Consider the following 11,720-nt stretch of genomic DNA (forward strand, 5'->3'; position numbering starts at 1 on the left):
CATGGCACAAGTATACATATGTAACAAACCTGCACGTTATGCACATGTACCCTAGAACTTAAAGTACAATAATAAAATAAAATAAAATTTAAAAAATGTATCCCCTCATTTCTTATATTATTATTTGACTTCCTTAAATTGGGCTTCATCTTTCTCTGGTGCCTCCCTGATTAGCTTAAAAACTAACCTGCTGAATGCTTTTTCAGGTAAATCAGGGATTTCTTCTTGGTTTAGATACATTGCTAGTGAGCTAGTGTGGTTTTTGGGGGCTGCTAAAGAACCTTGTTTTCTCATACTAACAGAGTTGGTTTTGCGGTTCCTTCTCATTTGGGTAGGCTCTGTCAGAGGGAAGGTCTAGGACTCAAGGCTGTTATTCATATTCTTTTGTTCCACAGGGTGTTCCCTTGATGTAGGACTCTCCCCCTTTTCCTAGGGATGTGGCTTGCTGAGAGCCAAGCTGTAGAGATTATTATCTCTTTTCTGAGTCTAGACACCCAGCAAGTCTACCAGGCTCCAGGCTGGTACTGGGGGTTGTCTGCATAGAGTCCTGTGATGTGAACCATCTATGGGTCTCTCAGCCATGGATACCAGCACCTGCTTCAGTGGAAGTGGCAGGGGGATAAAATGGACTCTATTTAATGCACTATTTTTGTGCTTGTTGGCCTTCTGCCAGGAGGTGGTCCTTCCTTCCTTCCTTCCTTCTTTCCTTCCTTCCTTCCTTCCTTTCTTTCTTTCTTTTTCTTTCTTCCTTCTTTCTTTCCCTTCCTCCCTCCCTTCCTTCCTCCCTCCCTTCCTTCCTTCCTTCCTTCCTCCCTTCCTTTCTCTCTTTCTCTCTCTTTCTTTCTCTTTCTTTCTTTCTTTCTTTCTTTCTTTCTTTATTTCTTTCTTTCTTTTCTTTTCTTTCTTTCCGTCTGTTTTTGAGACTAAGTCTTGCTCTTGTCCCCCAGGCTGGAGTGCAATGGTGCAATCTTGGCTCACTGCAACCACTGCCTCCCAGGTTCAAGTGATTCTCCTGCCTCGGCCTCCCGAGTAGCTGGGATTACAGGTGCCTGCCATGACGCTTGGCTAATTTTTGTATTTTTAGTAGAGGTGGGGTTTCACCATGTTGGCCAGGCTGGTCTCAAACTCCTGGCCTCAGGTGATCCACCTGCCTTGGCCTCCCAAAGTGCTGGGATTATAGGTGTGAGCCACGGTGCCTGGCCTAGGAGGTGGCACTTTCAAGAAAGCATCAACTGTGGTAGTATGGGGAGGAACAGGCAGTGGGCAAGCCCTAGAACTCCCAAGAGTATATACCCTTCGTCTTCAGCTACCAGGGTGGGTAGGGAAGGACCATTAGGTGGGGACAAGACTAGGCGGGTCTGAGCTCAGACTCTCCTTGGGCAGGTCTTGCTGTGGCTTCTGTGGGGGATAGGGGTATGGTTCCCAGGTCAATGGAGTTATGTTCCTAGGAGGATTGTGGCTGCCTCTACTGTGTCATGCAGGTTGTCAGGGAAGTGGGGGAGAGCCAGCAGTCACAGGCTTCACCCAGCTCCCACACAACCCAAAGGGCTAGTCTCACTCCCACTGTGTCCCCCCAGTAGCACCGGGTCTGTTTCCAGGCAGTGGGTGAGCAGGACTGAGAACTTGTCCCGGCTGCCCATCTCCCAGCTGCAAAAGCAAGTAGGGTTTTTGTGCTTCCTCCGCCTATGGAGTCTGCACACTGGATTCACGCCCTTCCCTGAGTTCTGACCAGGAGACTTCTTGATCAGTTCAAATTGTAACAGAGTTCAGCTAGAGATGTTTTTCTCCCTGTGGCCTTTTCCCAATGCCTCTGTCAGCCCCCCACAAGGACCCCTGTGAGGCAAGGCAGAAATTGCTTGCTAGGGAACCCAGTGAGCCCACAGGGTTTTTCCTGCTGCTTCCTCTACCCCTGTATTTCACTCAGCTCTCTAAGTTGACTAAGTTCCAGGTAAAGTCACACAACTCATGCAGATCTTTTTTCATAATCTAGACCTTCAGGTTCCCTAGTGAGGGTGTGTGTTTGGGGGCGGACAATCCCCCTTTGCCACTTCCATGGTTTGGGCACTCTCAGTATTTCGGCTGTCTCCCCAGTCCTGCAGGAGCAATCCACTTTCTTTTTAGGGCAGGTGGATTCTCTCGGTTTTCCTGATTTATTCTTGCAGTCATTCTGGAGCAAAAGTTCGTGATGTGAGCCTCCACATACTTCTTTGTCCATCCAAGCAGGAGCTGCAATCTAGTACTGCCTCCATCTGCCATGATCTCTGCAAGTCAAAACAATCTATTTAGAGAAAGAAATGCACTAGAGCATAATGATGTATATCCAAGCATAATAATTACTTTTGTAATAGGAATAATCATTGGAAATAGCCTAGGACTTGCTTACTTTGTGATGAGGCTGGAAATTAGTAGGAACTGATTACTATTTGCTGTATTCCTAGGACCGGGTTGAAACACGAGCACCTTTGTCTCTCTTTAGAACCTATGCTGTGCCCCCAGCATAGCTCTATTGTTTGATTTTCTCTCCGACTACTATTGATGGTTAAGAAAACCAGTGCCAATAAGCTGATGATATATTACTCAGCTCTTTTAGAGAGATGAATAATTAAACCTCCCCTTCTCAACATAATAAGGAGTTAATATGTTAATATACATACATCAGAATGTATGAAAGGTTGGTGTAAAAATAACGTGTATTAGAATAACTCAAGATGATTTAATGTTCATTAAAAGTGAAAAATTCTGGGCTTCATCCCAAACCTATTCAATTAGAATCTCCAAGGATGAGGTGTTACAATCTGTAATTTAACAAACTGCAGGTAATTCTACGTATTCTAAAACTTAAGAACTGATATGACGGAAAGTCTAGAAAAAAATACATCAAAATATATATAGTGATTGTCTGTGGGTAATGGAAATTCAAAGAACTTTTGCTTTCTTCTTTGTGTTTTTCTGTTTTATTTGACATCCTACAATAAGCATGTACTGTCTTTGCACGGGGAAAAAAGAAACCAAAGTAAAATAGTTTTCCAAAATAAATAAGCTATAGTCACAAGTCAGTTACATTAGGCTATGCTGGTTATATGTTGGTCTTTACAGTTATAGAACTCTCTGCCTTTTATATTTTTATCACTCAAGAAAGCATATTGACATATAAATCCATTGTGGTTGAAAAGTGTTATTAAATAAAAATTTAAACATTATTGATTACACATTTTAGGTTTTCAAACTTGATGCCTCTGATATGACAGACACTGATGATAATATTTTTGAGGAGATAGAGAAAGTTGTTAAAGTTCCAGAAAATCACAGTAAGTGTTACTAAATTCAAGAAAGATGGTTAACTGATATAGAAGACAAACTCTGAACCAATATGAGCTATATTTATACGTTTAAACATGTTTTTGACTGGTAATATTTTGTTCCTGTACCATTTGTTTCTTCGTATGTTTATTTAAAATTTGTGTAGTATTACCACATATTATATTACTGTGTGTGTGTGTGCGTGTGTGTGTGTAATTACATTATATAAGCACTGTGGCTTCAATAGTCCTTCAGTTTACAAAAGAACCAAGTGGATATTAAAGGTAGAAATAAATAATGATGTGATAAGCAGCAGTGGCAATCTACAATTTGCCACTGGTATTGCCTCTGAAATGGGACTCCAAATAATTTGTACATTTCCAGGCCGAAGCATACAACCCGAGTAGATTTATCTAAAATGAACTACACACCTGTAATATGCCAGACACTTTACTATGTGCCAGTGGGACAAAATATGCATATGACTTTGTCAGTCTACTGGAGGAGCACTGACCATTGCTTTCCCCACCCAGGTTGAACTTCTTATCAACACATCCACCATTAGTATATATATATAATCCAGACTTTAAAAGAGATTTCTGCTTCTGCTTCTATTTTACTGAATTTTTGTGTGTTATTTTTGGGAGAGTACAGTGATTAGGCACCATTAGTTTCCTTCCTGGGACTTTAAGGCAGTTCCTAGGGCAGGTATTAGAGCCCTTCTTAGTAGTAGTGGCTATATGGATCCTAGCTCTGCTCTTGGATTCTTCTGGGATATTTTAATATCTTTTTGGTGGTTATCTGTTTTCTGTCTGCATAGCGACCTATTCATACCTCCCCTATCCTGACCAATGGATTTTCTAAAACTGTGGAGCACAGTGGTGAGTATAGCATGGGTGCTATGGGCTAAAGGTTTGTGTCCCTCCAAAATCCATGTGTTGAAATTCTAACTCCCAAGGTGATGGTATTAGAAGGCAGGGGGCCTTGGGCAGTTGACTAGGTCATGAGGGTAGAGCCCTCCTTAAGGCATTAGTGCCCTGAAAAAGGAGCTCAAGAGAAATTCCTCACCCCTTCCACCATGTGAGGACAAAGAATGTGCCCTTCTGTGAACCATCAAGATAGCCCCCCAGACAAGGAATCTGCTAGTGTCGTGATCTTGGACTTCCAAATCTCCAGAACTGTGAGAAATACGTGTCTATAGTTTGCAAGCTATCCAGTCTAAGGCTTTTTGTTACAGCAGCCCAAATGGACTAACACCCTGTGGAAAGAGGAGTAAATGGGTTCCAACTGTGGTATACTTTAAACTCTGATTCTTTCTTCAAAGAACATCTAGTTCCCTTTGCTATTCCCCAGGGACAACATATCTAAAAAATATTCTGTGGTGGGAGGAGGGCAAACTTACAAATTATTATGCAGAAGGTAAAATTATAGCTGTTTCTCCTAAGCAAATTGTAAGGGTTAATTATCTAATATTTTCTAAGTAAAATAGAAAATTTGCAATATTGTAATGAAAGAAGACTGACATTATTCTCAGTTACATTAAAAATATTTTTCTCTCCAGATTTTGATTGGCAGTGGATTATCTTAGATGGCCCAGTGGACACCTTTTGGGTAGAAAATCTGAACTCTGTGCTAGATGATACTAGAACATTATGCCTAGCAAACAGTGAGAGAATAGCTTTAACTAATAAAATAAGAGTGATTTTTGAAGTGGACAGTCTCTCTCAGACCAGTCCTGCTACTGTCAGCCGATGTGCCATGGTCTATATGGTAAGCTTTCAAAAACAAATGTTTTAACGAAGCAAAAATGTTGTTTATGATAGTAACTATTTATTATTTACAGCATTTTATGTTTATTTTATTTTTACCTTTGTATCCAGCAGCATGAACCCAATAGTTCCAAATCTTTGTGTCTCCCAAAGCCTCATAATCCAGAATTGAATGTGAATTTAATTATTACTGTTCTAATACTACTCTTAGTAATTGGAGAGTCAGTATTTTCCACAACTGTGAGTAAACAAATAGACAAATTAGGCTGCTGATATGAATTATTTTTTCAATAGAGGAAGATGTTCCTGAGACCTTTTCATACCCACTCTGACTCTAAGAACTTGGAAAACACATTATGAAGACAGTGGGAAGGAAGTACAAAATATAACATGAAGTTATTAGCTATATTCTCTATTCTCTATACATGAAGTTATTAGCTATAATTAGCCCTATGCTCTAATCTACTTAACTGAATGTTATAAATAAATCTAAGTATAGGGCTGACTTCTGGGTAAGCAGTTCCCCTCACCACATACACAGAGCCTCAATACACCTTCCTATACATAATCCCCCAATTGCTTGTTTTCTTGTAAGACCATAGTTAGAAATCACAAATCATTCCAGAGGATGTACCATATTTTTATTTATTTACATAAGATTATATTTTGCTTTTTATTATTAGGATCCTGTTGATCTGGGATGGGAGCCTTATGTTAAGTCATGGCTTCTGAAAACTTCTAAAATTATAAGTCAATCAGGAGTGGATTGTCTTGAATTCTTGATTAAAAATAGTGTCACAGATGGACTACAATTTATAAAGAATCGTCAGAAATTTCAGCCATATCCTATGGAGGACATAACAATCATCATAACCCTCTGCAGAATTCTTGATGCTTTCTTTGACTTCATGGGTAAAAATGGAGGATTTGAACAAAGTGAGTTTTTCTCTCTAAGTCATGTCAATGATACATCTTAACTAGTCAATGCCAGTTTATCACCTTATATTAGATTTTAGAAAATTTCTCAAAGAGCAAGCATTTTTAGTCTATTTGGACCAACAGCAGATATGCACATGGAACAAACTAAAAACCATTTATGGAGGAACATGTCAAAAGTAAATTAGTATCATACAAGTGTTGAAGGATCACAGGAAAAATGATTGTAAAGAACCACTAGAGGGTCTCTATTAAAGGAGAATGTTTTCACTGGAGTTTAAAGATTTTTAGAGTTAGAAATAGTGAAAAAAAGCTGTTCAGAATTCCAGGTGTAAGTTGTAATCACACAAAGGCATAATCATGAAAAGTAGTAAAACATATGTAAGGAGGGATAAACAGATTCAGAAAATCATATAGTATTATAGATAAGGTATTGGTATTGTCTTTGAAGTCAGAATCCCTAAATCTAAATGCTGGTTTTATGCAGTTTTTGGTAAGATGGCAGAGTAGCACAGGCTCCCAATTCTCTCTCTCAAACCAATTTTTGATTCATCAAACCAATATAGAAATCGTTATAAATCCCTGAGGTAACGTAATATGGTTAGATCCCAACAAGAGGAAGCAGCAATCCTGAACAACCCTGGATGACATGAATAGGAGATAAAGTGGAAGAAAATATTTAGGTGTGTACTTTCCCCATCAACTCAACTCTGAATGGGCTATTGTCCACTGTTTGCCAGTTAGCATACCACAGCACAGCCAGGGGCAGCAACAAAATGTCCCATTGTCAGGGAAGCCTATCTAGGTTTAGGGAGTAGGTAAAAACATATTTTTTCCTACTGCCACCCCTCTTCAAATCTTAAAGCCAAGATGATTAAAAAAGAGAGACCACACTTAGAAAAAGAATAGTGCCAGAGTAGATACAGATTGTTAACACACAAGTGACCTGCTTTGAAGAGTGACCACTCCCTCCCCAGATTCACACTTCTAAATTCATCAGAAGTACAACCCAGGAAAGTTGCAGTACTGGAAACAAAGCAAAAAGAATCAGTTAAAAAAACAACAACTGGAGGATATGTATTAGTTAAAATAACATAATAAATGGGTTGAATGATGGATTGGTTAGCTCTAAAGCAGATTAGTGAGGGCTGTAACAACAGCCAAGGAACTCTCAGAATGCATCAGGAAGAGCTAAAGAGGTTAAATATTATGTATTTTAAATATACAACAAACATGTTTCTATAATACAGAAATATGTGTATATAGTTGAAAGATTAATAAAAATTGAAAGGTTATTCTATTATTCATATAACAGAACCTCCAGAAAGATATAGTAAAATAAATAGAGGGGAAGAAATGTTTCAGGAAATAATTGCCTAGGAGTTCAGAGAATTAGAGAAAATGTGAGACCTAAGATTGAATAGGATCCTGGAGCATTAAACATGACAAAATGTAAAATCCCACACCTAGAAATGTTATATAGATATATTTACCTACACCTCTTGGATGTTCTGTTCTTTTTTGTTTGTTTTCTTTTTTCTCTTTGTGTTTGTGTTTGGTTGATTTCTATTGACTTGTCTTCCAATTTACTGATTCCTTGCTCTGCTGCATGGAGTCTGCTGTAAGCCCGTTGAAACAATTCTCATATTTGATATTATGGATTTTATTTCCAGCATTTCCCTTGACCTTTTCTATAGTTTTCATCTCTCTGCTGGAATTCCCTCTCTATCCATGAATGATTTCTTCCTTCAACATTAGATCTTTTACATTTTAATCATAGTTTTTTTAAAAATAATTCCTGTCTGATAATTTCAACATCTGGGCCATCTCTGGGTCTGTTCCCTTGACTGCTTTTTCTCTTGGCAACATGACTTTTCTTAATCTTGCTTATTTTTATGTCTCATAATTTTTAATTGAATACCAGATATTGTGTATAAAAGAAATTAGAGACTGAGGTATACAGTAGTTATACTTGGAAATGGACATACTTTTTCTTCTGCCACATTGTTCAGGTAGTGGCATGGTGGGTTGAGTCAATATTGACCTAGCTTTGGCTTTTAGTGTTACTATAGTTACCTTCAGTGCAACACAGACTTTAAATTTTCCATGCTCCCTGTACCTTTCCTGGCAATAGATTGCTGTTTGTTACTTGGTTCAAGGCTCGTGGTGGGAACAGGGGAGATTTACAGATTCTCATGTTATAGCCTCATTTTAAGGCAGGGTCTGTGCACCTGAGCCTCAGCCGTGGCATTTCTCAGCAAAGAAACAATTTATTGTGAATATCTAAGTTCAATATCAATTTATGAATAATACCTAAGATTAAAGAAAAATTCTCAGAAATTTCAGAGTGAGAAGGACAATAACAAGAGGAGATGAACACAAGATTTGTTAATATCAATATGGTTCAAGAAGAAATGAAATAGTGTTTTTAAAGTGTTTTATGTTTAGCTAACATATGATTTAAGCATGAAAAGTACCAGTCTGCAGGTCCCAGCGAGATCAATGCAGAAGGTGGGTGATTTCTGCATTTCCAACTGAGGTACCCAGCTCATCTCACTGGGACTGGTTAGACAGTGAGTGCAGCCCACAAAGGGTGAGCAGAAGCAGGGTGGGGCATCACGTCACAAGGGAAGTACAAGGGGTCAGGGTACTCCCTCCCCTAGCCAAGGGAAGTTGTGAGGGACAGTGCCATGAGGAACAGTGCATTCTGGCCCAGATACTACACTTTTCCCATGGTCTTTGCAACCTGCAGACCAGGAGATTCCCTTGGGTGCCTACACCACAAAGGCCTTGGGTTTCAAGCACGAAACTGGGTGGCTGTTACAGGAGACACCGAGCTAGCTGCAGTTTTTCTTCATACCCCAGTAGGGTACTTACTGGCCTGGAACGCCAGTAAGACAGAATCGTTCACTCTCCTGGAAAGGAGACTGAAACCAGAAAGCCACGTGAATCTAGTTCAGCAGATCCCACCCCCAGGGAGCCCAGCAAGCTAAGATTCACTGACTTGAAATTGTCGCTGCCAGCACATCAGTCTGAAGTTGACCTGGGACTCTCGAGCTTGGTATGGGAAGGGGCATCCACCGTTACAGAGGCTTGAATAGGTGGTTTTCCCCTTGCTGTGTAAACAAAGGAACTGGGAAGTTCAAACTAGGCAGAGCCCACCACAGCACCGCAAAGCCGCTGTAGCCAGACTGCCTCTCAAGATTCCTCCTCTCTGGGCAGCGCATTTCTGAAAGAAAGGCAGCACCCCAAGTGAGGGGCTTATAGATAAAACTCCCATCTGCCTGGGACAGAGCACCTAGGGGAAGGGGTGGCTGCTGCTTCAGCAGACTTAAACATTCCTTCCTGCTGGCTCAGAAGAGAGCAGTAGATCTCCCAGCACAATGCTCGAGCTCTGCTAAAGGACAGACTGCCTCCTCAAGTGAGAGCCTGACCCCCAAGCCTCCTGACTGGGATAAACTTCCCAGCAGGGGCCAACAAACACCTTATAGAGGAGAACCCTGGCTAGCATCTGGTGGGTGCCCCTCTGGGAGGAAGCTTACAGAGGAAACAGCAGGCAGCAATCTTTGCTGTTCTGCAACCTCTGCTGCTGATACCCTGGCAAACAGGGTCTGGAGTGGACCTCAAGCAATCTCCAACAGACCTGCAGCCAAGAGTCCTGACTGTTAGATGGAAAACTAACAGAAAGGAGCCTCAACATCAACAAAAAGGAAGTCCACACAGAAACCTCGTCTGAAAGTCACCAGCATCAAAGACAAAAGGTAGATAAGTCCATGAAGATGAGGAAAAACCAGCACACCAAGGCTGAAAATTCCAAAAACCAGAATGCCTCTTCTCCTCCAAAGGATTACAATTCCTTGCCAGGAAGGCAACAAAACTGGAAGGAGAATGAGTTTGATGAACTGACTGAAGTAGGCTTCAGAAGGTGGGTAATAACAAACTCCTCTGAGCTAAAGGAACATGTTCCAACCCAATGAAAGTAAGCTAAGAACCTTGAAAAATGGTTAGAGGAATTGATAAGTAGACTAACCAGTTTAGAGAAGGACATAAATGACCTCACGGGCTAAAAAACACAGCAAGAGAACTTCATGAAGCATACACAAATATCAATAACTGAATCGATCAAGCGGAAGAAAGGATATCAGAGATTAAAGAACAATTTGATGAAATAATGCGTTAAGATTAGAGAAAAAAGAATGAAAACGAACAAACAAAGCCTCCAAGAAATATGGAACATGTGAAAAGACCAAACCTAGGTTTGATTGGTGTACCTGAAAGTGGTGGAGAGAATGCAACCAAGTTAGAAGACAGTCTTCAAGATATTATCCAGAAGAACTTCCCCAACCTAGCAACATAGGCCAAAATTCAAATTCAGGAAATACAGAGAACAATAAAAAGATACTCATTGAGAAGGGAAACCCCAAGACACATAATTTTCAGATTCACCAAGGTTGAAATGAAGAAAAAAATATTAAGGGCAACCAGAGAGAAAGGTTGAGTTATCCACAAAGGGAAGCCCATCAGACCAACAGTGGATCTCTCTGCAGAAATCCTACAAGCCAGAAGAGAGTGGGGGCCAATATTCAACCTTCTTAAAGAAAAGAATTTTCAACCCAGAATTTATTTATTTATTTATTTTTATTATACTTTAAGTTCCAGGGTACATGTGCACGATGTGCAGGTTTGTTACATATGTATACCTGTGCCATGCTGGTGTGCTGCACCCATTAACTCATCATTTACATTAGGTATATCTCCTAATGCTATCCCTCCTCCCTCCCCCTGACCCCATGACAGGCCCCAGTGTGTGATGTTCCCCTTCCTGTGTCCAAGTGTTCTCATTGTTCAATTCCCACCTATAAGTGAGAATGTGTGGTGTTTACTTTACCGTCCTTGCAATAGTTTGCTCAGAATGATGGTTTCCAACTTCATCCATGTCCCTACAAAGAACATGAACTCATCCTTTTTTATGGTTGCATAGTATTCCATGGTGTATATGTGCCACATTTTCTTAATCAAGTCTGTAATTGATGGACATTTGGGTTGGTTCCAAATCTTTGCTATTGTGAATACTGCCCCAATAAACATATGTGTGCATGTATCTTTATAGCAGCATGATTTATAATCCTTTGGGTATATGCCCAGTAATGGGATGGCTGGGTCAAATGATATTTCTAGCTATAGATCCTTGAGGAATCACCATACTGTCTTCCACAATGGTTGAACTAGTTTAAAGTCCCACCAACAGTGTAAACGCATTCCTATTTCTCCACATCCTCTCCAGCAACTGTTGTTTCCTGACTTTTTAATGATCATCCTTCTAACTGGTGTGAGATAGTATCTCATTATGGGTTTGATTTGCATTTCTCTGATGGCAAATGATGATAAGCATTTTTTCATGTGTCTGTTGGCTGCATAAATGTCTTCTTTTGAGAAGTGTCTGTTCATATCCTTCGCCCACTTTTTGATGGGGTTGTTTGATTTTTTTCTTGTAAATTTGTTTAAGTTATTTGTAGATTCTGGGTATTACACGTTTGTCAGATGGGTAGATTGCAAAAATTTTCTCCCATTCTGTAGGTTGCCTATTCACTCTGATGGCAGTTTCTTTTGCTGTGCAGATGCTCTTTAGTTTAATTAGATCCCATTCATCAATTTTGGCTTCTGTTGCCATTGCTTTAGGTGTTTTAGTCATGAAGTCCTTGCCCATGCCTATGT

General features: G+C 40.1%; 1 protein-coding gene across 1 annotated transcript in view; it reads left to right on the plus strand.

The window, feature by feature from the left end:
* LOC105504519 (dynein heavy chain 14, axonemal-like) overlaps nt 1–11,720 on the plus strand; it is a gene marked incomplete at both ends in the record, with an annotated part of 80,855 nt that overhangs the window by 28,479 nt on the left and 40,656 nt on the right. The window contains 3 exons of the mRNA XM_011931978.1: nt 3,218–3,308; nt 4,862–5,070; nt 5,753–6,005. Of these exons, the coding sequence (XP_011787368.1) occupies nt 3,218–3,308; nt 4,862–5,070; nt 5,753–6,005 (553 nt within the window). The remainder of the gene's footprint in view (nt 1–3,217; nt 3,309–4,861; nt 5,071–5,752; nt 6,006–11,720) is intronic.

This window comes from Colobus angolensis, unplaced genomic scaffold (assembly GCF_000951035.1).
Source record: "Colobus angolensis palliatus isolate OR3802 unplaced genomic scaffold, Cang.pa_1.0 Scaffold926, whole genome shotgun sequence".
In the NCBI taxonomy this organism is placed as follows: domain Eukaryota; kingdom Metazoa; phylum Chordata; class Mammalia; order Primates; family Cercopithecidae; genus Colobus; species Colobus angolensis.